Genomic DNA, 25,109 nt, shown 5'->3' on the forward strand with positions numbered 1-25,109 from the left:
CGTTGAAGAACTCGCTTGCAGCTTCTGGATTTTTTGACTACGAACCGTCCTCCTGTTCGTCTTCGCTCATCTTTCGGCGTTGAAGAAATACCATTTTGCGTAAAGGCTCCGAGCATATCAGTCTTCTTGTGGCTTCGGGTCTTCGATTGTGGACGGTCTCCCGCGGCGGACTGGCTCCTCTTCTCGTGAAGGTGACTTTTCTCAGCCTTCGCGGGTGACCAAAAGTGTGATAGGCCGGCGCGCGTTTTCCCGAGACGTCGTGCCGGCCAACACCGCGACTTTTTCTTGCTCCTTTTCCCTATTCCTTGCGGGTGTTCCTCGTCACAAGATCAGCCGAACACGAGCGGAAACTGGCTTCTCCGTCTGTCGTCTCCCGTCTCTCGCGCTTCTACGCGGCTTCATCGCGTTTGGCCCGATGGATGACCCACTTGACATCTCCAAGAGCGTACATCTGCACATGTGGATTTCGACGTCCTCCCCAAGTTCTGCAGCGGCCGTTTGAGTCACAGACGGCAGAGAGCTGCAGACACAAATGTGCGTTCCGGCGTATGCACACTTTGAATTAATTTTTTCCCTCGAAGTCCGTGGCGTCCAGCGTCCACTTTCGAGGGATCTGCAGCCGGTTTTGGCTTGCGTTCTTTCCCTCCTTTTCCCGCTCCTCTTTTTCGCATGAAGCAAGCGTCAGATGCCAGAGTGTAGACTGTGCAGCTCGTCGCGTTTCCAACATTTCCGTTTTTCTGCGTTTTTTTAGATGCCACAACTCCGACTTTGTTGAGACTTCTGCCGCCGGCCCACGAGTTCAGATGCAACTTCGCGAGTCGGCGCTTCGTCCCGTCGTGAAGACAGCGGTCGATCCGCGGTTCTCATTCGACTCTATCGAAAAACAGAGGATCTTGGGGCGTATTATTATGAACGCTAGAAGTAACCCTGCTCGTTCGTCTTTCGTTTTTTTCCGTTTCAGAGAAAACCTGAGACACGGTGATATAACAGAAGACGCAATGCGTGAGACACGGGAGTTTTTCTTGTCTGCCTTTCTTATCCAAGCAAGGACGGCCGAGTGGGCGAGTGATTGCTTGCTGAAGTGTTTCCGGTCCTTCGGACCAGAAATCGTTTTTTTCTGTGTGCTAAGCCTCTTGAGGCGAGAGTAAGCCCTGAGCAACGTAGTCTGTAGAATTGGGATTGACAACGGCGTATCTGCCAGTGAAGAGCAACGCCACGGGTCTTGAAACACGCAGATAAGCACCGCTTCTGCGTCGGGAAGGAAGCTCAGCTTCCTTCTTTGAAGCAACTCGATCCTTCATTCCTTACGCTGCTCCTCTTCCACCTTTTTTTCGTCTTGTCGGAGCCTTTGTACTCCAAATAGTTACAGACATCACTCAGACACACAAAAAAGTGACACAGGAGCCCGTGCTTCTTCTCCATTTTCGCCTTTCTATTTTCTTCTGAACCTGCAGTCCTGCTTCCGTCCTTTTCGCTTCTTCAGCCTTATCGTCAAGTCCCTTTCCCGCTCCCGGTACCTCCGTTCCGACTTCGCTGTCGACTTCCCCTATGGGCCGAGTGGGAGTGTGTGCCCTGCTTGTGTTTAATTTCTTCTTCGTTGTTCTCCCGATTCTCATCGTTCTGTTTCAACTGCTCCTCACACTTCTTTTCGTCTCTGCGTTCGCGACCATCATGCGCCAGATTTCGCGCGGCGGCACTTCCGCGCGGCCTTGTGACCCGCATCCGCAAGAGGCCGGTGACGCCTCAGCGGAGGCCGGCGAAGCCTCAGCGGCGGCTGGTGGAGCCTCAGCGGAGGCTGGTGGAGCCTGCGGGCGTCGCTCCGCCTCTCGCTGCGGCGTGGAGCTGGTGGATGGCGAGAAATCCCTTCAGGCGTTGCAGCATCTCCTGGATGTGTACCGCTGCGCCTTTTGCATGCAGAGAACCGTTGGGAGGCTGCGGAGTGAATCTGTCAAGGAAGAGCGAGTCGGGCATCTTGACGTTGCCTCTGTTGCCGCTTCACGGGACGAACATCCGTTTTATTCCTCTGACGAGTCTCCGAGCGGAGAGACGTCTTCTTCCAGCGTTCTGCGCCTGCACAGCCAAGGGCAGTCGCCCCTCACTGCCCTTCTTCCGTCGGAGGAGAGTCTCTTGCCTCTGATTCTCCCCCCAAAGAAGGGGGAGGAAGCGGAGAGCGAAGTCCAAAGCCGGCTGCGGCTTCGGAAACAAACGGTCTTTGAGAAACTGCATGCTGTTTTGCTTGGCCTCCCGCCACCGATCGTCGTGTCTGTGGAGCCTCCGGAGTTCGCTCTGCCTCTCGACGCCTTGCTTTTCTCCCCCACTTCCGCCCATACGCACCTGCGATTCCCTAGAGCTGACGGGCATCCTCTGCTTCTCCGACAAATCTTCCTCCACGTTCCGCTGTCTAGACGCGAACAAAGGTGGATCGACGCGCTCCACAGCGAGATGAAGAAACAGTTTAGGCCGCCGCTTTCGGAGACAAGTGCTCGCGATATGTTGAAGAGCGACGCTTGGAAACGCGAGGACGCAGCCGAGCTAGGTAATCTAAGCAAGGACATTGATATGATACATCCATGCATCTGTACATATAAAGAGGAAATGACTGTCGTTATAGATTTGTGGACAAGGATATGTGTAGTGCCGTTGCACCTGTATAGACAAGGAAATATTCAAATTTAATTATGCAATTTCACTCATATATATATATATATACAGAGAGAGAGAGATTTATATATGCTTATGCTTGAGAATAAACATGAGCGTAGTCGTTTATTTACCTGTCAGGAAACGCATGAATGTATACACGGATGTATCGAGATGTGAGTACACATTTATACAGACGGATATGTATGTCAGTCGAGTTTCTTCTATTTGTCTAGGGGCAGGTGTGGGCTGTTCTATCGAGAAAAAAGTATCGAACATCCAGAGATTCATTCCATGGACAAGAGAGAAGGTGAAGTAGATCGACGTTGTGGACCAACTAAGCAGATTTACGTATGAGAGTCAGGTTAAAGATAGGAAAAGCATCCTCGTGACTCGAGTCACTTGAAGTCGATAAGTTTATCAGATGAACGAAATCGACTGGGAACACACGAGTTACAGACCAACAGTGGAGAGACGACGAAGCGCGAAACGGAGGCGCATGCGTGAGACATATGGATCGATTGGATTGCACGTCGGCGGGCCATGTCGATAACAGGACTTTCACAGAGAGAAGAGAGGACGACCAGGTTTCTCTCAGCAGAGAGTAAAGAGGTCGGTCACACGGCGTCCATCACAGTTTTCTCGACCTCGCTGTTCGCTCTCTTGCAGCCTGAGACTCACCAAAAAACACACGACGGGTGAATCGAAAAAACAGAAGTTCACTCGTCGAGAAAAACCGACGAGGAAGTGCGTGCAGGAGACGCCGTGCATCTCTGCATTTTTCGTCGTCTGCATTTTACGCGTTTTGCGTCTCTGTTTTCTTCACAGTCCCTCGCGACGGTGCAGACGAGCTCGAAGCTCTGCTTCTGTTGGCCGAATCCGATAATCTGGAGAGAGAGAGCGAGAAGGAGGCAGGGAAGAGTCGCGGGGGCTCAAGGAGCAAGAAGCCGGAGAAGACGTCGTCTCCGAGTCGTTACCCCACTGTGCTGGAGCCTGTGCTTCTCCGAGTTTTGTGGCTGATGTATCGGAATCAATCGAGGAAGTTTCCGCCTCCGTCTCCTCCTGTAGAGATCTGTGGGCGTCGAGCTTCTTCGAGGCTGGGAAGTCTGTCGACAAGAGCTTCTTTCCACGGTTCTTCAGAAGGCTCAACAGAGGGGAGCGCTGAGGGACGTCTGTCGAGTGGACGCGCTTCGAGAGGTGCGTCCGGCAAGCGCCTCTCCTTTCTCGAAGGCGAGGAAGAGACCGAGCAAGAGACCGCGCGGGCACTGCATGCAGACGAGAAGGACGAGAAGGGACGATTCCTCGACTCGGGAATGACAGAGGAAGAAGAGCAGGAGGAAGCTGAGGAGCTGGCGAAGGCAGCTGCCCAACATGTCGGGAAGATGGTGGCGTTTCGTCGAGAGATGTTTCCGCTTGCAGACACAGACCCGAATCTGAAAGAAGACCTCGAGAAAGGTGTGTTGTACTGGTGCGGCCGCGGCTCGGGGATGCGCCCGCTGCTGGTTTTGTCTCTTCAGCGACTCGACGCGCCTCTCCTGGACCTCCCTCGCTTTCTCCGGCTCCTCATCTTCGTATTCGAGTGGGGACTCAGGTTCCTCATGGTCCCGGGCAAAGTCGAAACGTGCCTCGTCTTGCTGGATCTGCGCGAAGTCTCGCTCTGGAAGTTGCCCTACGCATGCATGCAGACGCTGGTGCAGACGCTGACGGTTCAGTATCCGTTCCGCCTGCGAAAGATGTTCGTCTTGCACAACTCGCGGCTGATTGACGGTCTCTGGAGCGTCGCCAAGGGATTTCTCACTGATGTGCAGCAAGCAAAGATCGCGACCTTCAAAGTTGACCGAGACAAGAACTCGCTCGAGCTGACGCGCGAACTGGGGAAGCTCGTCCCCGCCTCCCAACTCGAGAGGAAATTCGGCGGAGAACGACCGGATGCAGTCCGCTTCTATCCCTTCCCCATCGCCACTCCAGAACCTCTCCCTCGAAAAACCAAGTCCGGGACCGCCGAAAAGGTACACACTTGCAGAGAGGCAAACCTCTGCATGCACACGCGGATGAGTTTCCGAATTCACGACTGCGCCGCGCCTCCACGGAAACGAGCATGCGGAAAACGAGGCCCGACACTTGACGCCAGTGCAAAAACCCGGTGCTCACAGGAAACAATCAATATCTTTATATACATATATACATATATATATGTATACATGTCTCTCTCTCTCTCTCTCTCTCTATATATATATATATATATGCGTATATACGTATGTGTGTGTCCGTATAAATACACACGTACTAACTCTTCTGTACATGTATGTGTATACGTCTCGATATGCACATAGATTTAGATATATGTCTATATGTGGAGAAATGGCTTATCCATATATATATATATATATATATATATATACATGCACATATGTAAGTGGATGTGGACGCGTATATGGTCGCGTATGTCTGCAGGTGTGGGTGTGTAGATTAGTATTAGGGGGGATCAGATGGAGGATTTTTTTCAGGTCCAGAGGGAGATCTCGAAGGCCAGTTGGTGCTTAGTGTCTATGTGTGTTTCTGTGATTTCTCGTTTCCGTCAACTCGTTTTTCTTTCAACTTTGCTTTCTTCCCTGAATTGTGTTTTGCTGTTTGGATTGTCTTTGCGTTCATCCAGGTACTCGTCGATAAGCCGATGCCGGGATGCTGGAAGGTGCGTTGAGTTCCCGCGCCTGTTTTCTTGCGTCACTGAGGCTGTGTCTTCTCTGCTGTTCCCAAAAAGAACAGTTCTTTAAGCAGTTTCCAATCGTGTATGAATGCGTCCATCTCTGGACGATGTGATAGTACATAGTGATGTAGACAGTGAGCACGGCCCTCTTCTTCACTCGACTATCTATATCTGTCTACCTATTTATCCATCACTATATGTTTCTCTATCTCTATGTCTCTCTCTCTATGTGTATATCCGTCGTTCTCTTTATCATTCTATATCAACCTATCTATGCGTCAGTGTTTGACGGTCTATTAACGCATGTTTGTCTCAAAATCGAGACTACCGTGTTGGAGCCTGCATTTATATTTCTATATATTTATTTGTATATTTATATGTGTCTGTTTATGCTCACGAGTATTTGATTCCGGGTGTTCGTTGCAGGCTGCAGATCTCGTCACTGCCTTCGGGGCTATTTGGGAGGCAGACTGTCGAGTTCCCGTTCAGTGGCGTTCCTCGGCCGCTGCAGCGATTCTTCGAGATCCTCTGTCAAGGAGACAAATCCATCCACGACGTTTGTCTTCTGTGGCTTCCAGTGGAGAAGCAGGTCCCGCGGGCGACTCTAGTCACTAGAGACCCGGGAGAGGAAAAGAGGAGAAAAACGAGAAGCGAACAGAGAAGAAAGGCGGTCGCGACGTTCGCAGGTGATGCCGTCTTCAGTTCCAAGGAAGAGAGGCACGGGAGAGACGTCTGCCTCTGACTCTCTAAAACTGTCTACGATGTTCTTCTCTCCACACACATATAAATAAATGTAAACTTATATGTGCTTCTGTTTATGGTGTTTCAATTTAGGGATGTATGGGTATTTTTGAGGAAACGAAAGTCGAGGAGACGCACTCTGCATGCGTTTTTTCGCCGATTCGCAAGCGAAAGGCTCGAGAGTCGTTTATGCTTTCGTGAAAGCTTGTATGCTCGCCTGAAGCTCCTGTGCGCGCGGCGCATGCGGCGAGAGAGGAGGACTTTTCCCCCTAGCTTTCGTCTTTTGTGGAGGGGAGGCTTTGCGTTTCTAGGATTTCGGACAGCCGGACGGCGCGAGCCTGAAGGCGTCGGTGGCTGTGCGGTAGTGAATGCAGGCATGCGTTTGCCTGTTCTCATTCGTGATGGCGCAGTGCGTGCTTGGCGAGGGCAGGATGTTTCTCTGCATGTACGCATGCCTAGGTTTGTTTTTTGCATTCTCGCATTCCCTTGTGAGTGGATTTCCACGCATTCACGGGGACTTCTTTTCCTTTGCCAAGGAAACGAGTGGAGCGCCTGCTTTTTTCCGAGAGGACCGCGGGTGGTTGTTAATCCTTTCCCAGACGTTTGAGGAGAGTGCCGTCGGCTTGCGACGACTTGTGTTGGAGTTGCGCGGAAGGTCGTGATCTCTTTTTCCGCGAAGGAGAGTGTCGTAGGTGAGACATTCTCCTGAATAGTTTCGCTAGCCAAGAGCTGAAGGAACTTCGTTTTGGAGAACGGGTGTGATACTGTTGTCGACAGAAGACCGCCTGGAAGAAGCTTCACACACAAAATTGCTGCCGGCAGTTCGCAGCCGCATCGCGATCTAGGCAAATCGTAGGCGAAATTCAGCCCCATCATTTCGTTTTCGGCTTACGTTCTTTACTCACCGATCTACAGCCGTGATTTGCTTCCAGAAATCGAGTAATGCGTAGCAAGTTACGTTTCTCGTTTTACCGACGCAGGGATAGTTACACAGGTGCCACCACTTTGACGTTTTTGTAGGTCGCTGTAGATTCGACTTCCATTCCTAAGTATCCGGAATCGCTAGAAGGGAATGTCGGAACGCGCCCGACTGTCGCTGCGCGCGAGTTTTCACTTTTTACGAACGTTCAGATAAGAGTTCACCTACTGCGACACACCAACCATCACGCCACTGCTCCTTCCGCCTGTCGCGGACTCTGTTTACCACGGAAAAGTCGCACAACAGAACTCCACGCCTTCTGCCTGGAGGTTTATGACGTTCCGGACAGTTGCTGGGGAAAGGAACGTTGGAAACTTGGTCAAGAAGTGGAGGATGGACTCGAGAATCCACGTCCGTCTTACAGATTTGTGTCCCTTCCTTTCACTATCTCAAGCTGGTTCGGGAGGTCAGTGTCGCCGGGAAGATAACGCCAGCTTAGAGGCACATAGATGGACACAGACAGTCCTTGAAACCTCTCGAGGAGGTGGGCCGACTTGGGCTGCGGAACGCTCCAGAAGGAACTCGACGTTTTCCAGAGGAAGAACCACTCCGGAAAAAAAAAAGCTGCGCACAATCGTTTCCATAGCATTCTTTCTTTCAAAAGCCTCGAGTTACCTGCAGCTGTCGGCACACGGGGTCGAGTTGCTTCACCTCTTTCTCTGTTTCTGACGGACTCTTTTCTTAGACAGGAAGTTGATGCTCGGAATAACGCGTCGAGCAGCAACACTTCGTCAGTCCAAAGTCTTCAAGATGTGCATCGGAGGGTCTCGCGGAAGCCTCCTCTCCCGACAGGCGACGCTTGTCTGAGACTGCACTGACGAATCCTCCTGGATGACTGCAGTCTCGGTTTCAGTTATTTTGGACGCTGAGAGTCAAGTTCGCGGTGTGACCTTTTAAAAGGCAAATCAGCGTCTGTTTGCAGACCCAGTCGCTGCTTCATTGAAACGATGGGTACCTGCTGGACTCCGCAGTGTGAAGTTCCCCGTGTCCAAGTCAGACAACGGCCGTAAGATGCAGTCACGCCGAACTGTCTGCATCTCGGAACTCGAATCACCTTCACCCTATTCACTCTCCTAGGCAATATGATGCCAGAAGAACCACGGAGAACGCACACTACTCAGTAGAGAACATCGCAGTCTGGACTGAAGAACTCACGCCTTCACAGAGTCGGGGTAGTCTCAGTGGTTTTCTGAAGAAGCAACGCCGTAGCGCACTGTGAGTTCCACAGCTCCAGCCCAGATTCCGCCATGCCTCTCTCGCGCGAACCGGCACTTCAAAGCGCCGAACATCTGCATTCACGTGGAAAAAAACTGGAGTTTCCCGGAACCCCTCTCTGAGCACGAGCTCACTGGTTTCTCCGGGACAAAGCGACACACTTCACCACTTTCATGGACATCTGAATGCATGTCGAACGGCCATTTCAGAGAGGACTCGCGGCGTTCTATGCCTCGACGCGAGCTGTCTGTTTAGCGCCGGTTCTCATGAGCACTCCGTGGAGGACCGTTCAGAGAGCCACTGACGAGCAAGAGACTCTTTGTGTTACGACTTGACAAGTGGACCTTCTCGACAGTTCACGGCTGCGTCTACCGTTTCGGAGCCGTTCAGAGATCTCTCTGTTGTAAATTGTTTTCTTCCATCGGACCGGGCCTCGCGTCTGCAGTCTCTGTGTGTCTGCCTGTGTGTCTGCCCGTGTGTTTGTGTGCACTGGCGGCGAGAGAGGCGCTGAGTGTCAGTTGTTTCTCAACAAAAAGTGGGCATCCTTCGAGCTCCAGTTCCCTCGACTCTCTCTTTTTCAGTGTGGCTGCACTGCACTCTTTCAGGCCTCGCCGTTCTGCCCTCCTTTCTCGGTTTTTCTCCCCCGCACACTCGCCTGGCCTGGAAGTCGCCTCGAGAGGCGCCTCGGGCGCGAATCTCGGCCTTTCTACGCATCCCATTTTTCCGGCGGCGTGACTTCTCGAGTCCTCGCGCGCCTCAAAAAAGGTTTAGACAGAACTGTCATTGGCCTCCGGTGTCCGAGCTGCCATGCGAGAAAAAGAGGCCGAAGCGTTTCCTCTCGACAGAGTTGCCGCACTGTCACTTCCCTGCGCATCTGCATCAGTGTCCACGCGTTTTCGACGACTCGAAAACGACGATTTTCTCTGTGTCCCGCCCCGTTTTTGGCTGCGCTGGCGCCGAACCTCGTGGTGTTTCTCCGAGCGCGAAAAGTCACGTAAGACACCGCATGTGAACAGCGATCCGCAGAGCAACAGCAACTCAGTCTTTGCTTTCTCAGCTTGTCAAGGTTTTTTCCCCGTCACTTCTTGCGCTTCCCTCCAGATCCTCTTTCTCCTCTCTCTGTCACTCGTCCTCGCCGTTCATCTGTGTGTCTTCCGCGCCGCCTTCCTCTCTCGTCCTTTCCTTCAACGACCGCGTTTGTCCGCTCGAGATTCTTTTCTCCTTTCTCTCGTCCTTTCTTGCCTTCTTCTTCTTCTTTCTCTCTTCCTTCTTTCTCTCATCCGTCTTTCTCTGCTTCTTCCGTCTCTGCTTCTTCGTCTACCTCTGGATTGCCCGGTTCGCGAGCGATGCGCCAGCTCGATAGAAATGTGTGGTGTTCGCAGGCGAGACAACACAGTGCATGGCGGTGTCAGGCCGTTCCTCTTGAGCGTTTGAGAGGTTCCTTCGTGCACTCCTTTGCAGACGAGACTTCGTCGGACAAAGCCGCGAGTTGCGCGCTCAAAGCCGCGTTCGTTTCCTTCCCGCCGAGGCGTCGGCGAGGAAAAATGCGCAAAGTGGGCTCAGGGAAGTCCCCCGAATCGCGGGTCGCTGTCGCCTTCCCGATGCTTTCGCTGAGTGCCTGTCGGCCGCTCTCTCTCGGTTCTTCCTACTCGGTTTCTGCCTTGCCGCGTTCCTGTCTCTGTCTGCTCCTCTTCCTCGTCACTGTCCTCCTTTTGTGCAGCTCCTGGACGCTCACGCGACTTCTGCCAGCGCAGCTTTCCCCGCAAAACCTCGCAGCCGCGCCTCGCGAAGAAACGGCGCCGGAAAATGCGCTCGACAGCCCCGAGCGCCCCGGCCGTACGTACGCGCCAGCTGGGGTGTCTGGGGAGCTGTCGAGCGGAGCGGAGGCGGCGAGTGAGGCGCTGCGTTCTGCAAACGCTCGCGAAGGCAGCCGAGAACTGATCTCTCGGGGCGACACTGAGCTCAGGCTCCACCCGGACCGCCTGAGAGGCCGCGGCGGAACGTTTTCTCCAGACAGAACTGCTGTGCGCGACGCGCGCCAGGACCGAGGAATTCCGCGAGGCGGCGGCGTAGGCGGCCTTGAGCAAGGAGGCAAAAAAGAACAAACCGACCGGGACGTTTGCGGACAGTCCGAGACACACCCGTGTTCGGTCGTCTTCATCGCAGACCTCGACGTCGGCAGCCGCGTCGACTCGGCGGCAGAAGGCGGGAAGCCTGGCGAACTGCTGTTCAAGAGCTACGCGCTCAAGGGCCAGCTGTATCGACACCCGAGAAGCGGCCGCGCCGAGGCCAGGCGAGCCGAGGCGCGCTCTGCGACCGCCGAGGGAGTGGAGAGCGCAGACTTCCACTTTCGATTTTCGCCTGACGAAGTCGACGTTCTGTACGGCAGCCACAACGTCGGCGGGAGAGGCATGGAGCTGTCGGAGCTCGTGATGTTCAACGAAGAGCTGCTCACCTTCGACGACCGAACGGGCATCGTCTACCGTTTCCACTGGCGAGAGAAGCGCCTTGTGCCCAAGTGGCTTCTCGTCGAGGGTGACGGACAATCCAGCGACAAAGGCATGAAAATCGAATGGGCTACTGTCAAGGGACAACATCTCTACGTCGGATCCTTTGGGAAAGAGTACACAGGTCCGCTCTCACTCGCAGCAGCTCCCGTGACTTCTCAGCGACCAGCTGTACGGGGCTCTCTGTGTCTGCTTCATTCCGTCTCGGTCTGCCTTTCGAGCTCAAATGCAAAGCTCGACGACTCGGTGGCGCAGACGCATCGTCGAGAAAGAATATGCAGGGTCCTTGCTCCTTTCCTCTCTCACGGCTTCCCTTAGCTCTCACTCTCTCTTCCTGTCTCTGCGCGTCTCCAGCTCGGTCTGTCTCTCTCATGCTGTGCTTGTCTCTGTCTCTGCGCGGTTTCCTCGGTCGAGTTTTCAAGGACCGCCGCAAATATGTCCGTGCATGCGTTCGTAGGATGTCTTCTTCCGGCCGGATGCCCTTGGAGGCGACAAGGCGGCAACGTGGATCTCTCTCTCTCTCGTCATAGATCTACTTCTTCTATGCATTGGTGTCTCTGTATTTAGACGCCCACGCACACCTATATTTGCACTCGTCGATTTGCATGCATACTCATATCTGCCTCTAAAACGCGTATAGTTATGCAGATACAGTTCTTTTTTTATGCTGCCTTCGCAGTCATCTGTACAAGTTCGAAGGTTTCTGAAAAATTTGTTTTTCCGTCGGTGCATATGCGGAGAAACAGGCAGTTTTTCTGAAATTCCTGGCGCGTCTTCGCTGCTGGCGTCGTGCCAGAAAAAACGGCTCCAAAATGTCCTTTTTCCTCGGCTTCTCAGACAACAACGGAAACATTTTACACCGCCACAACTTCTGGGTGGCGATTATCGACGGACAAGGAAGAATCAAAAGAGAAAACTGGGAAGGCATTTACGAATCCATGAAGAAGTGAGTTTCTTCTCCTCTCTCCAGTTCCTCTCGGCTGCTTTCCTCCCCATCTCTGTCCCCTCCTGTGCCCAGAGCTCTGCATGCACTCGATCCAAAAGAAAGCGCTCTATATGTACAATACATATTTAAGTACCTATAGATAGAGAGATGCATATATATATATATATTTATATACAAATAGATATATAGATCTATATTTGCATGCGTAGGCATGTCGTTGTCTGTGTCTCTATCTGTGCCTCTTGCTGCCCCTTTGACTCTGTGTACAAGCCTTCTTCTGTCCGTTGTGGTGCGAAAGGAGGTCCGGTCTAACGAGTGCAGTTGGGGTTGGCGAGTGACTTGGCAACGAAGAAGTTGAGGAAAGGCGCGTCTGTTCGCCGACAGCCTGTTGGTGTGTACATCCGAGCGCGGAGGGCGTCGGCCTGCTCGTACAAGGACGATGTCCATCTGCACATCTGCATCCGTTCTCGCCTACACACTTAGACGCGAAATTCTGGGGGAAACGTCTATTTTCCTGCATGCATGCGTTGCCGTCTATTCCGGTATTTTTTCCCGGTATTTTCTCAGGGCCCTAGGCATACAATATCCAGGCTACATCATCCACGAAGCCATCAACTGGAGTGACAAACTGAATCGGTAAAACGTAGAAAAAGTACTTTTAGCTGCACAAGCATGCACAGAGTTTCTGATATACGTCGACTTACAGAGTGGTGTAACTCTCAACAGATTTTTGTCCACATCAGTCCGTTAATAGCGATACTGGTTGATCTACATCCAACGACACATAGAGACAAGACAAGAAACAGAGAATGTGTGCGTAATGCCATTTTAACATATACATATACATATATATATGTATATATATATATGCATATATATATGTATATATATATGCATATATATGTGTATATATATATGTAAATGTGTAGTTTATATGTCTGTATGGGACCTTTGTGTTTGTGCATTTTTGTAGACGATTTGTCTTTGTTTACGTTCTTGTGTTCAGTTGGGTCGTGCTTCCGAGGCGAGTCAGCCGGGAGCCTTACGACGACGTCAAAGATGAGGTTCGTCTTTTCTGCGGTCGCCAGTTTCTTTCTTCTGCTTAAGCCTCTTTTTTTTAACTCTCGCCTCTGCAGTCCACCATGTGAAACAGAAAAGCTAACGAATTTGTATTCATGACATTCATGCGTTTTCATCTGGCAGCGTTGCACTTTCTGCGAGAGTGCAGAGTTTGTGTTTTTCTTCAGAGACGTGGAAGCAACAAGCTGCTGCTGTGCAGCGAAGATTTCTCAAACATCGACGTTGTTGACATCGAGACGCCTCTCCCCGTGGATCCCCGCAAAGGTTTTTCCTCTTTCAAATTTGTTCCAGGGACCGGAGACAAAGTAGGGAGGAGCTTTCGCTTTTGAAACATCTGTACATTTGCACGTTCAGTATTGTGTACAGGCATCTCCTCACAGTACGCACCCATAGAAGAGTCTCTCGATTATCTATTTGCCCTGCACTGCGCCCAAGTGTACGTACAGCACCCCTCGCTCGGTCGACTTTCTGTTGATGTAGGCCTAGGCAGGTGCCCTTCTGAACCTGCAAGCGTGGAAAGTAGGAGCGTGGAGCGGGTCCGAGGCCATCTGCAGGAGACTGTTTTTCAGGGTCGAACGAGACGCGTATGGCGAGTTCCCTGTTTTTTGCGACGCTCACACTTGCATGCAGTGTTTTGTGCATGCACAATGTTGGCGTTGTCAGGTTATTTTGGCGGTGAAGTCTCTGGAAGACTCGACGCAGAACCTGCAACAGTCTTTCTTGACGATCTTTGACATCTCTGGTCGCGTGCTTCTTCCGGATACTCCTTTTCCGCATGAAAGTAAATACGAAGGCGTTGCGTTCGTCTGAAGAAGAAGAAGAGAGTCCAGCAAGGACGAAGATGGAAAAAAGAGGACGAGGCGGCGAACAAGAGGAGAGAAGAGCGAGACGAGGAGAGGAAGAGGACGGAGGTAGCCGGGCGGAAAGGAAGAAGCGCGAGAAGGAAGAAGAGGAAGAGAAGATTTTTACTTTTCAAGGTCGCCAGCGGAGAGGGAGGGTCTCTGGAAAGGGAGACAGTTGAACAGAGTAAACTCCGCCAGGCGGCATATGCAGGGAAAGCGAGCGGCGAGTCCTCTCGAGCAGTTCTTTAATCTGTCGTCTGCGCCCTCAGGGAGAGAAACGCTACATCCGGTGATCCGCGTTTCCGGAAACATTGTCGATGAAAAAGTTTCTTCACTTTAAAAATGTATCTGGGCGTCCATGCGCCTGTGCAGGTGTACGATCCTGTTCTGCGCGCTTTATCCGAGGATAAGCCGCACAGCTTCCGGCACCGTTTTCGCTCTTTCCTGGGCGCGCGCGTGGTGCGTCTCTCCGTTGTTCAGTTTCTTGTCGCCTCCTCCGTTGCTTTGACTCCTGTCTCTCAGAGGCTTTTTCCTCGTCCGGCATGTGCCTGCATGCGCGCTGTCTGTTCTTGTGTCGATCCTGAAACTGGCTTGTCGGTGGCTCACAACTGGAGTCCTCGTTCAGGCTCCTATAGGTACCTGCTGTCTCTCCTCGACGCAAGGTTCTCCAGGGTGCCCACAGGCAGGCGCCGAAGAGCTGGATGCTCCTGGATTCCTCGGCTGTACGTACACCTGACTCTGCGTGACTCATGCGCGTTTCGACGCGCAGTGAAAGAACTCTCTCGAATCGATTTCTTGTGAGCTTTCGAGGAAGTGAGAGAAAAGTCTTTCTCAGCAGACGCGTGTCTGCCCCTGCACAAGACTGCTTCTTCTGGCGAGGGATATAAGGTCGGGAAGTTGCGCGGCAGTCTTCTGCAGCTTTCAGGGCAAGGACTCTGCGCAGGAACCATTCGTTTCGCGGTGTCCAACTGCTTCTTCTGCACGGCAGCCTCAAAAAGAGAGAAACTGCGCTGCGCAAAAAAGTCACGAAAAACTTCGTAGAGGCCGTCCACACACGACGCCCAAACCTGTCACCTAAAAGCACAGAAGAATGTCCGTCATTTATGCATTCATATATGTATACATTTATTTATATTTTATTCATATTTACGTGCAGGTCTGTGCATATTATGAACAGATGCTTGCATGCATGAAGTGACGGAGAGATTTTAAAACACACATCCAGGCATCTCCGCACTACATCCACATACGCATATATATATATATATATGTATATAATTATTTATGAACATGTTTGTAGATGGTATTTCTTTATCGACATGTGCCTGCACACTTGCATGCCTGAACGGATGGGCATTTCTGCCCGAGTGTACATAGTTGCATCTCTGCACAAACTTTAGATGCACTTGCAACTATATATATATATTTATATATATATAAATGTGGGTGTAGGGCTGTATATTGGTGTTTATTTACGTCTATTGGTGCGAAAGAGCAAGTCCGCCCACAGGTTGAAAAGTATAGTTCCTCAGTGTGCGGCAAGCGCCTCGCGTTGTACGGAGTTGTGTCGACGGCGAGAGGCGGGAGAAAGGTTCTGGACTCTAGACTTCCCGGTCATTCTCGCGGAGAGAACTGAGTAAAGCGCTCTCCAGCGGGTCTTCAATGCGCGACCTTTTGAACGCCAGCTGTCGAAACGCGACCTTCACTTTCCCTGTCTCCTCTCCGACGTTTTTCTTTTTTCCCCGCGAACAAGGAGGGGAAGTTGCTTTTCGACACAAAGATATCCTCTATCCTCGAATGAGAAGCGGCCTTCGACAAAGAGACGACGTCGGAGATTTCGCGTGAGATCTGATCGCGAAGACCTGCACACGCAGTGGCCCGTTGCGCCGCTTCACCGAAAAAACTTCGCAGGCGAATCTCCTGAGAGTTCCGCGACGCAAATTCCAGATTTGCTCCGGTGCAGCTTCGAAAACTTGTCCGCTTCTTTAGTTCCCAAACACTAAGTGAAAAGAAACGAAAATTTGCGAAAATATCAAAGGCGCGTCAGCTGCGTCTGTTCATTCGGACCCGTCCTCTGATTTTCTTACACCGGCCTCAGTCCACCGCGAGACTTGTCGATTTTGAGGTGAACAACCACAAAAAGACATTCCTTGAGATCACTCATATATATATTTATATTTATATATTTATTTATATAATTATACATTTATGTATATGGACTTCTGCATGTGGCTTCTACATACATATACTTGTTGTTTACACGTGTGTATAGGATATACATTAGAGAAAAGTATAGCATATACATGAGAAATTGAAGTCAATAATTTATTTGTATCTTTTTATGGAGATGTAGGATTCTGTCTTCTTGGAGTGGTCGGCTCACACCTAACTACCATTACCTCTTTCTCTCTCTCTACATGTTTATATATATATATATATATATATATGTCTATCTATGTCGACTCGTTTAGATGCCTTCACAAATGTTGCATATTGAACATCACCGGAAATGTTTACATCTTCAGAAACGAGTAAGTATAGGCACATGCGGTGCACAGCCAATATGGAGGGCAATGTCTGTACCTTTTACACTCTTGTGGCGAGGCCATGATGCGAGAGGAAGAACGGCTTTCTCTGCTTCTCTTTTGTGCAGTTTTCTCAGGACTTCTTTGCCTCCTTCGCACACCCGTCTGCTGGGGAAAATCGGAATTTCACCGTTGAAGTGCTTTCAGAGACTAAGGTGGTTGTTTTTCAGAATCTGCATCCCTTTTTCGCACGGAAGTTTTCTCGCCAGCGCTGCATGCATGCGAAAAGGGAACTCGCTGGATGAGCAAGGTAGGGGCGCCCGTTTGTAGCCAGAAGAAGACCGATTTGCCTCTGATCTTTCCAACTTTTACGCCGAGTCCTCGACTTGTCTTGTTTGATTTCCCTCGCTCCTGTCTCTCTGCCGCAGAGCCTTTTCGGTGGGGGAACGGCGTTTCTCTTCCTTTTGCGGACGCGCGTCATCCGGCAGTTCGGAGAACAGAGGATTTCTCGCGTTTTTCCTGCCTTTGCTTCGTCTCCCCCTCCACTGTTCTCTTCTCCCCAGCGCGGCACTTGTTCTCCAGACGTCTGTCTCTGTCGTTTGCCGGATTGTTTCTCTGTTGTTTTACCTCGGCGTTCCCGCCCGGCCCTCTCCGCGCGCTGCCTTTTCGTCGTCTCGAAAACTGTAAACTTCCGCGCGGCGGGGGTCGGCACAGATTCGCCATCCCTTTTTGCCGTCCCCTCTCTGGCCGTCGTCTTCCTCTTGCGTTCTTCCCTCTTCTCGCCTCTTCTTCACTCTCCGCTCTACGTCGCAGGACTCCTCTTTCCTTCCTCGTTCCTCTCCCCCGTCTCCCGCTGGCCGCGCCGCCTTCTCCCTGCCTCTCCCTGTTCTTCTCCGTCCGTTTCCGGTCTCCGATTCGTTGTTTCTTCGCGTTCGTCCTTGCTTGCCGCCCGTCTCTCCGAGATGTCGAGCGTTCCGTCTTCGTTCACTTCTCGCGAAGACGCGCGGAAGGCGAAGGAGCTGGAGGAGGCGCGGAAGGCGGGGACCGCCGAGCCGGAGAAGGACGAGGAGGGGAATGCGATCAATCCGCATATTCCGCAGTACATCAGCAAGGCGCCGTGGTACTTGAATCAGCAGAAGCCGGGACTGAAGCACCAGCGCTTCGTCCCCGGAGAGAAAGAGGACATCCGTCTTTGGTACGAGCGCGGGAGGAAGCGGGAGGGAGCTGCGGCGAAGAAGACCAAGTTCGAGAAGGGTGCATGCGCGAACTGCGGCGCGAAGACGCACTCCGAGAAAGAGTGTGTGGAGCGTCCGCGCAGCAAGAAAGCCAAGTTTACGCAGTCGAACCTCTGCGCCGACGAAGAGGTCTTCGAGGACCTGAAGCTCTCCTACGACGGGAAGCGCGACAGGTACGCCGGATACGATCCGAGCGAGTACAAGTGGGTGATCAGGGCGTACGAACTCGCAGAGATCGAGAGGAAACGCCGGAAAGCTCTCGAGCTGGAGAAACAGATCCTCACCGTGAAGAGAGGGTCGAAGCGACGCAGACGCGCAGGCAAAGAAGGCGACGCTCACGCACAGAACACAGTGCAGCAGAAAGACGAGAAGAAGGAAAAGGAGAAGGAAAAGGAGGAGAAGGAGAGGCGGGAGAAGAAGAAGGAGAAGACGGGAGAAGAGAACGCGGAGGCTGAGGCAGAGGGCAGCGACTCCGGAGAGGAGAAGGACAGCGGATCGAGTGACAGCGGAACGAGTGACAGCGACTCGGACAGTGGAGACTCTTCAGACGAAGATGTGAAGCAGCATGACTTCGACCAGACGTCTGCGCCTGTCGCCTGCAGCGACGACCGCTTCCGAATCAACACAAAAAACCTGCGCATTCGAGAAGACACCGCCAAGTACCTCCTGAACCTCGACATCAACAGCGCCTTCTACGACCCCAAAAGTCGAAGCATGCGCGGGAATCCCTTCGAGCACTTGAAGGAAGAAGAACAAGCTCTCTTCAAGGGAGACAACTGCGCTAGGAAAACTGGAGACGTCCTCAAGGCGCAGCAACTGCAGGTGACGACAGACAGAAAACGGAAGAAGCGAAAGCGAGGAGAAAAGAAGAGAAAGGAAGGGAAGGGTGAGAGGAAGGGAGAGAATTAGAGAAAGAGAGAAGAAAATCGGGAAGAAGGAAAGGAACGAAAGGTGAGGTGGAAAGGGAGGAATTGTGTGTATGTGTGTGTGTTCGAAGATCTTTTCTCTCGTTTCTCGGTAGTGGTAAACAATCTTTTTTTTTTCCTCGCGGCCTGACGGTGTCTTTGTCTTCACAAAGCTCGCCATTCCCGGTCCGTCGAGCTGATACAAAGTCCCAACTTTCACTCTTACTTTTTTTCAGCTCTTCGCCTGGGAGGCTTACAAGCACGGCGCCCAGGTCCACTTCAACGCGCAGCCTACGCAACTTGAGAAACTTTACCAGGAACATGTCGACAGAAAAAAAGTGAGTCTTCGTATCTCTGTTTCTCTTTGTTATTTCCGAGGGAAAGACTTGCACGCCACACACTTCTTTCTACACATCTTCGCTTTCACACAAAGTACACAAGTACATCCATATATATACATATATATATATATGTACGTATGTATGTATGTAAGTATGTATGTATATGTTCATATATGCTCACGTATGAGCTTATATGTGCTCGTATATGTACATCCGTGGATGCATACGTTCATAAAACGTTTTTATACGCGTAGGTGCATGGGCATGCCTGTTACAGTGCCCACGGCCAAGCGTACATGCACATTCGCATAACTCTAAAACTCCTACTTCGCTCTTGTGAGGATGTGAAGGGAAGGCGGGAGAGAAGGCGAAGTACGAGAAGACAGTCGCTTGGCCCGGCGGCCTGCGACTGGAGAGATTTTGGATGTTTTTCGCTTGCGGTCGGTGTGAGAGCTCTTCACTTTCGAGCCGAGTTCAGTGCTCTTCGACTCGGTGGCAGTGTGAACTGCAGAGCTCTTTCCTGTTCGTCTCATCGGCGCCGCAGCGTCCTCTAGCAAGATTTCCGTAGGCTGCGTCTGAGAGAGGATTTTCGACTGAGATTTCGAGAACGACGCTTCAGCGAAAGGTCTGAGTGCCCCCGGAGAACTGCCAAGAAGTTCCGGCTTTGATGCCTGCGGTTCCCTCGGTTTTTTCTGTGTTCAGGAGTTGGAAGAAGAGAAGAAGAACGCATTGCTGAATAAATACGGAGGCAAGGAGCATTTAAACGCAGACCCACGGATGCTGTTGGCGCAGACAGAAGTTTACGTCGAGTACTCTCGAGACGGGAAGTAAGTCGGGGGGTTCTCGCTTCTCAGCTTTTTGATTTCACTTTTTGCCTTGGTTCTTTGCAGATCTTTTAAACGTTTGAAAACATCTCGATACACGAACTCGACGAGCTCGAGGCGCGTTCTGTGGAGATAGAGCCGCTGACGCGTCTTCAAAAACTCTCAAAAAGACTCAGAGCTCACGCGACTCGCGTTATCGAGATTCCTTCCCCGACCTCGCGGTTCTTTTAGCATAGGCGCATGCACTCTTAAAACCTCCGACCCAGAAAGGGGACTGCGTCCTGAATGCGCGGTGGACTCGGCAGGCTCGCCCAAGTCGTTTGCCTTGGGAGCCTGAGGAAAGTCGTTCCGGCACTGCTTCCGCAGAGGACAGAGCGGGAAGGCGATGCGCGCGCGTTCCAGCAGAGAGCGCATGCACAGCTTGGTGTGGAATGCACGGTCAAAACGCGGTTTGTTTTGTGTTCAAGAGGGAAGACAGAGAAGGACAGTCTGAGAACTTGCCGAGTCTTCCAAACGCTGTAGCTTGGAACAGGTGTGGAGACGTCCTGCGTCCTTCCGTGGACTCCCTGAGGCTTGTGTTCATCGAGCGGTGCATGCGTTTCGTTTCTTCAGCATCGCGAAGGGCAGGAACCGCGTCTTGATCAAATCCAAGTACGAGGAAGACGCGTACGTCGGAAATCACACCAGCGTTTTCGGATCGTGGTACAACTTGGCTACACAGAAATGGGGCTTCAAGTGCTGCAGACAGACGGACTTCGCGGCAGATTGCACAGTAAGCTTTGAAGGATGTCAAAACTCGCGCAAGATGTCGAGAAACCTTTTTCGAAGATCGTTCTGAGACAACCGTCATGTGCAATCGTTCGCGTTGCCTGCCTCGTCATCCAGTGAGAGAATAGACCGAATAGGCGGAACTGGCACACACAAGCGTCGCGTCGTCTTGCGACTTGTTCTCGCTTTCTCCTCTCTCTAGTTGCCCATTCTTCACCTCGTTCCTTCCCTCGTTCGCCTTCTCCATCTCTCCATCTCCTTCCTCTCTTTGTCTTCTTCTCGTTCTCTTCTTTTCCTTCTCTCTCTGTCCCTCTGGCCCGCGTCTCGGTCTTCTTTCTCTCCCCTTCGTATCTGGATTTCTCCTTCCGTCGTTGTCTCTTCGTCGCCTGGTGTGCTCAAGTGGAAAGTGCGGACCTGACGTTCACCGGTTTGAGTCTGAGAAATCTTTTTTCTGCAGGGGAGGCAAGAGGACGCCATCACAGAGGAATCGATTGGCCTGACGAAAGCGGCTTCTTCCTCGTCAGACAGGGCGGCAGTTGGAGACGAGAAGAATTTGGGAGAAGGCGAGTCGACTGAAAAGGGGGGCAAAGAAGTCTCTCCAGCTCACTAAGCTTCGAGTCAAATGTCTGCAGAGAGCGAGACATCGAGAGAGACGCGACCTCGCGCTCCGGCTGGGTTCCTTCTGAGCAAAGAGCGACCGCTTCCGTTTTTACGCAGATGATAACAAGGGGGAAGGACAACGAGGCAGTTGCGCGCTTGTCTTTGAAGCTGCGGCGTCTGCTTTCGAGCAGGATGAGCTGCGTTGAATCGCGCTTCAGGGTCTCTGCGTGGTGAGAGGAGTGAGCAAGACAAACGCTTGTTCTTGCTCCTGTAAAGAAGAAAAAGTCGCGGAACAACTCAGAGACAGAGCATGTGTACATCGTGCGTAGGAGGATGCGCTTCTACGCGTCAACTGTCAATTCTTCTTGCATCTCGACACTCACGAGGCAATGCGCTCACTTGGACAGGAATGTTTTTGCATGCATAACGTGTGCGGATGAAAATGGTCATGTATTTACTGCTACAGTTCGTCATTTCTCTCGAGGGCTCTGGGGAAAAAACAGGTTGAAACGTCATGGGTTTGCTTCTCGTTTTCTGCGGAAAGAGTTGCTCTGTTTCTCTGTTTTAAGGTTCCTTATCGCACTCGTCTCTGCGCGCTCGCTGTTGACCTCGTGGGAGCAGAGAGATTTCTTTGTCGTTCTCGAAACGTCCATTCTTTCTTTTGCGCTCTATATACTTGTATAAGTAATCAAATGCACATATACACTTGTGCATATATATATATTTATATACTGCATCTCATTTTAAATTCGGAGTTTTGTAGGTCGCAAGGAGACTGCGTAGCGACCTTGACTGGTGGAAAATTTTGCGTTTTGAAACTGGCGCGAATTAAAAGTTCACTTCACTTTTTCCTGGAAATATCCCTTCGTTTCGAAAAACAGATTCTGGTTTTTTCTGAATTGCCTTTCGTTTTACGCTTCTGCAGTCTTTGGCACCAAACCCCAGTACAGTCTGACCGGTTGTCGCCGGCGGCCGTTACGACAGTTAGACAATTTAGAGATGGGCAGGAACGTGAGTGATAAACGATTGCAAGTAGTTCTAAGACGACCTTCCATAGTGAACTTCCGGGCAAATCAAGTCGGCCTTCTGCACGGTACATAGTTGTAAGAAAGATTGGAACGTGAATCGTTAGCAACGATGTTTCGATGAAGTGTAAACAGAAGACTGCATATGGTCAAGACGGTCTCACACAGTGTACCTCGGGGAAGGTCACACCGGACTTACGTCCGTAAAAACTGGTTTCATCTGTGATTAGCAGCTGTGGCTGTGAGTCGAGGAACCTCGCAAGAGTTCGAGTGTTAGACTTTTTCTGTGAGTCTGAATGTAATCGTTCTAGGAAAGAGTGACATCCAAGAATTCTGAATTGCTTCAATAGTGTTCGCGAGCGACAGCCGAAGAGCGTTCAAGGACAGACTCACTGAATCCTCCACCCAAACGCTAGGAAGAACTGCGAGGCAGAAATTCTTAATGCCTCCAGCGCTGCGATGTAAAGTTTTCGGAGAAATACGGACTCGCGAATTTTCTGAGGGCGGCACATAGACAGGCACGGTGTAGTCCGTAAATGCGCCGTTGCAGACGTTTGATTCGCTAGAAAAAAAACGAAAATGGGTGTTGAGAGACTATGTCGGGGAGTGCGGCATCGCGATTCTTCAGTGAAGAAGTCATAAAGAGTAACCTAACACAACCAGGAATGCCATGTTTCCCGTGTGTCGCTAAGCGAGTGACGGATTCTTCACGGTCAAAAGGTGCCTCACAGAACTGTGCACGGCGACGTCTAGATCGTCGTTTTCCAGTAATGCTGAACGCACACCGTAGAGTAATCGGAAGGAAACTCGGACTTTCAACTCTTCCCAGCTAGGTCAGTGTAAAACTTCCCTTTTTTGGTGTCACGAGTGCTTCTCCCTTCTCGAACTGGAGACAGCCCTTTTCGAACACCGCGTCGACTTCAGCAAGGCACACAATGTGTATTTTTTGCCATGTCTGCCTTCCCGTCTCCTTCCGCCTTTAGCAGGTTCTTGGCGTTTCTCCTGTTTCGGCGATTTCGACTTTCGTTTCCTCATCGTGGCGCTGCGTGGGCATTTCTGTCGCTTTGGTTCACGCCAGTGATTCCGACGTAACATATAACTCGAAGCGAGTTCTCTGCACTCTGCAAGTTCTTCGCCAGTCCTTCCTCTCCTGCTCCGCGTAAACACAAACGTCTCTCAAAATGGACGACGAGAAAACTCTGAAAAGTTTCGGAACCCTGCGAGTCACCCGACTGGCTTTTCCGGAAAGTTCTACATACGCAGCTTCCCAGCTCTCCTTCGTCTACGAGGTTTGTTTGAACCGTCCAGGGACGCGGAACGCGTTTGGCGAGACTTTCTGGTGCGAGTTCCGTGAATGTTTTGTCATTTTGGATCGACTGCCCTCGTGCCGCTGCGTGTTAATCACAGCAGAAGGGTCGGTGTTTACTGCGGGCATCGACCTCGCCTTCGCTGCCCAGGTCATGTCGAACCCTCCTCTGCCTGTCGCGCGGCACCGGCAAGAGGCACCTTTTTCTGATGAAATTCCGCGAAGCAGCAAGTCCGGCCTCTCTGTAGAAGGAGGAGACACTGGAGGCGATTCCAGTGAGAGGGAAAACCACGACTGCGCCAGGAAATCTGCCCACCTGCGCCGCTACATCATGACCTTGCAAGACAGCTTTTCAGCAGTAGAGGAATGCAGCAAACCCGTGATTGTTTGCGTAGGCGGACCGTGCGTGGGAGCAGGCGTGGACTTGATTTGTTCGTGCGACATTCGCCTGGTCAGCAAAGAAGCTTGGTTTTCTGTCAAAGAAGTGGATATCGGTATCGCGGCCGACGTCGGAACGCTTCAGCGCCTTCCTAGAGTGGTGGGGAACGACGCGTGGGTGAGAGAGGTTTGTTTTACGGGACGCAGATTTGGAGCGGAAGAGGCGAGGAGAGCGGGCCTGGTCAGTGAACTGTTTGAAAACCGCGAGGAGATGAGGCAGAAAGGAATGGCCCTCGCTTGCGATATCGCGGCAAAAAGCCCGGTGGCGGTATCGGGCATCAAATTTGCGCTAAACTTTTCCTCTCGACGAACGGTTCGAGAAGAGCTGAGAGTTCAGGCCATCTGGAATGGAGCGATGCTGCAAACGGAAGACATTCCAACAGCCATTTCTCAGGGAGTTTTGGGCAAAGGGACGGGGAAACCCACCGCAGGAAATGGACAATTGTTTGCCGCTCTGTAAAACGACGAGCTTCTCGGAGACACGTCGACACTACTTCTGGGTTTTGGCGGTAAAAAACTGAGAAGACCAACGCTAGGAATTGCGGAGGTGCTTGCCTGTCTGTTGAAAACGATTTTTGGTGAAAACGCTCGTCTGACCACAGTTCGAGATGCACTTGGTCGCTCTCAACAGTTCAGTGCCTGATACCAGCGGCAAGTTCATCGAAGGGGGGGAAGAGGCAAGAAGAGACGTAGAACTCGAAAGTGTATTCTAACGGAGAATCGTATCGACACGGGTTCAGGAGAAAGTGCACGCGTAGTTGCGTTTGGAGCGTTTTACACCAGCAGAACACCATTTTCTGCTCTATGGCAAGAAATCGCTTTTTGTCAATCTGTTTCGCCCGGGAAAGCCGAGTGCTTTTTCGATTCAAGCGAACCTTTCGCCTCTGTAGAACTTCCAGACCAAATTTCTTGTTTTGCCTGTTAAGAGGGTGCGTGTCAGAAAGCCGTTATCTGAATCCTCTGTGCGCGGTGAAAAACACTAGCCAACCTAGCTCTGCGCTCATCCCTCTTCACCTTACCGCATCCCCTGCCTAACCCACACTCACATCTAACTTTTCTTCTTGTGTAAGTGTACTCTAGAGCAATCCACCGGTCGATATGTCCGTTTCTGCATCTGCGTTCTAGGTATCTGTGCCTTAGTACGTAGATACACACACCGCACGAACACAGTGCAAAAAGAAGGCTACAAAAGACGTACAGTTTTTCCCCTTCTAGTTCAAAACTGTGTAATGCCGGCTACGCTGTAGGCGTAACATGTGGACTCCTGTTATCAAGATCAATCTGTGAAATACGCTAGTGCAGTATGGAGGCGGCGCGCATGCCACAACTGAAATCGAATCCGGTGACTTGTTAAGATTATCTCCTCAACATGCTGGACCTGCATCTCATCTCCTTGCGGTAGAGCTACCGACAGGCTCCCCTGCGTGCTCTCCGGCTTCTGCCTCCCAGCAACTTTAAGCGCAGTGTCAATACCTGCTGGATTGC

At 51.5% G+C, this 25,109-nt stretch overlaps 5 protein-coding genes across 5 annotated transcripts; all 5 read left to right on the forward strand.

Annotated features, from left to right (window-relative positions):
* Positions 1 to 333: 333 nt before the first annotated feature.
* On the forward strand, positions 334 to 2,137 carry TGME49_310798 (hypothetical protein; the record flags this gene model as incomplete). The annotated part of the gene is made up of 2 exons (XM_018782645.1): positions 334 to 1,144; positions 1,918 to 2,137. Exons 1-2 carry the CDS (start codon positions 804 to 806, stop codon positions 2,135 to 2,137), a joined length of 561 nt encoding a protein of 186 aa, XP_018635548.1. The 5' UTR covers positions 334 to 803.
* Positions 2,138 to 2,163: 26 nt separating this feature from the next.
* On the forward strand, positions 2,164 to 6,897 carry TGME49_310802 (CRAL/TRIO domain-containing protein). Its single transcript, XM_002364285.2, has 4 exons — positions 2,164 to 2,536; positions 3,469 to 4,649; positions 5,297 to 5,332; positions 5,774 to 6,897. Exons 1-4 carry the CDS (start codon positions 2,443 to 2,445, stop codon positions 5,960 to 5,962), a joined length of 1,500 nt encoding a protein of 499 aa, XP_002364326.2. The 5' UTR covers positions 2,164 to 2,442; the 3' UTR covers positions 5,963 to 6,897.
* A 2,440-nt stretch (positions 6,898 to 9,337) lies between these two features.
* On the forward strand, positions 9,338 to 14,571 carry TGME49_310810 (apyrase). Its single transcript, XM_002364286.2, has 6 exons — positions 9,338 to 10,913; positions 11,627 to 11,735; positions 12,303 to 12,371; positions 12,742 to 12,799; positions 12,983 to 13,120; positions 13,479 to 14,571. Exons 1-6 carry the CDS (start codon positions 9,629 to 9,631, stop codon positions 13,623 to 13,625), a joined length of 1,806 nt encoding a protein of 601 aa, XP_002364327.2. The 5' UTR covers positions 9,338 to 9,628; the 3' UTR covers positions 13,626 to 14,571.
* A 1,984-nt stretch (positions 14,572 to 16,555) lies between these two features.
* TGME49_310820 (SLU7 splicing factor, putative) lies at positions 16,556 to 21,706 on the forward strand. Its single transcript, XM_002364287.2, has 5 exons — positions 16,556 to 18,239; positions 18,559 to 18,660; positions 19,366 to 19,490; positions 20,100 to 20,259; positions 20,713 to 21,706. Exons 1-5 carry the CDS (start codon positions 17,145 to 17,147, stop codon positions 20,863 to 20,865), a joined length of 1,635 nt encoding a protein of 544 aa, XP_002364328.1. The 5' UTR covers positions 16,556 to 17,144; the 3' UTR covers positions 20,866 to 21,706.
* Positions 21,707 to 22,658: 952 nt separating this feature from the next.
* Positions 22,659 to 24,987, forward strand: TGME49_310830 (enoyl-CoA hydratase/isomerase family protein). Its single transcript, XM_002364288.2, has one exon. The coding sequence runs from the start codon at positions 23,062 to 23,064 to the stop codon at positions 24,082 to 24,084; it is 1,023 nt and encodes a 340-aa protein (XP_002364329.1). The 5' UTR covers positions 22,659 to 23,061; the 3' UTR covers positions 24,085 to 24,987.
* Positions 24,988 to 25,109: the final 122 nt, after the last annotated feature.

The sequence above is a fragment of the Toxoplasma gondii genome, chromosome XI (genome assembly GCF_000006565.2).
Source record: "Toxoplasma gondii ME49 chromosome XI, whole genome shotgun sequence".
Classification (NCBI taxonomy): domain Eukaryota; phylum Apicomplexa; class Conoidasida; order Eucoccidiorida; family Sarcocystidae; genus Toxoplasma; species Toxoplasma gondii.

Excerpts from the sequence above, each read along its gene's own strand:
- TGME49_310802 (XM_002364285.2), top strand. The coding sequence starts at position 2,443 with ATGAAGAAACAGTTTAGGCCGCCGCTTTCGGAGACAAGTGCTCGCGAT. Across the intron at positions 2,537-3,468 it reads CGAGGACGCAGCCGAGCTAG|TCCCTCGCGACGGTGCAGAC; the intron begins GTAATCTAAGCA and ends TTTTCTTCACAG. Across the intron at positions 5,333-5,773 it reads CGATGCCGGGATGCTGGAAG|GCTGCAGATCTCGTCACTGC; the intron begins GTGCGTTGAGTT and ends TGTTCGTTGCAG.
- TGME49_310810 (XM_002364286.2), top strand. The coding sequence starts at position 9,629 with ATGCGCCAGCTCGATAGAAATGTGTGGTGTTCGCAGGCGAGACAACAC. Across the intron at positions 12,372-12,741 it reads TGGAGTGACAAACTGAATCG|TTGGGTCGTGCTTCCGAGGC; the intron begins GTAAAACGTAGA and ends TCTTGTGTTCAG. Across the intron at positions 12,800-12,982 it reads ACGACGACGTCAAAGATGAG|AGACGTGGAAGCAACAAGCT; the intron begins GTTCGTCTTTTC and ends GTTTTTCTTCAG.
- TGME49_310820 (XM_002364287.2), top strand. The coding sequence starts at position 17,145 with ATGTCGAGCGTTCCGTCTTCGTTCACTTCTCGCGAAGACGCGCGGAAG. Across the intron at positions 18,240-18,558 it reads TCAAGGCGCAGCAACTGCAG|CTCTTCGCCTGGGAGGCTTA; the intron begins GTGACGACAGAC and ends ACTTTTTTTCAG. Across the intron at positions 20,260-20,712 it reads ACTTCGCGGCAGATTGCACA|GGGAGGCAAGAGGACGCCAT; the intron begins GTAAGCTTTGAA and ends TTTTTTCTGCAG.
- TGME49_310830 (XM_002364288.2), top strand. The coding sequence starts at position 23,062 with ATGGACGACGAGAAAACTCTGAAAAGTTTCGGAACCCTGCGAGTCACC.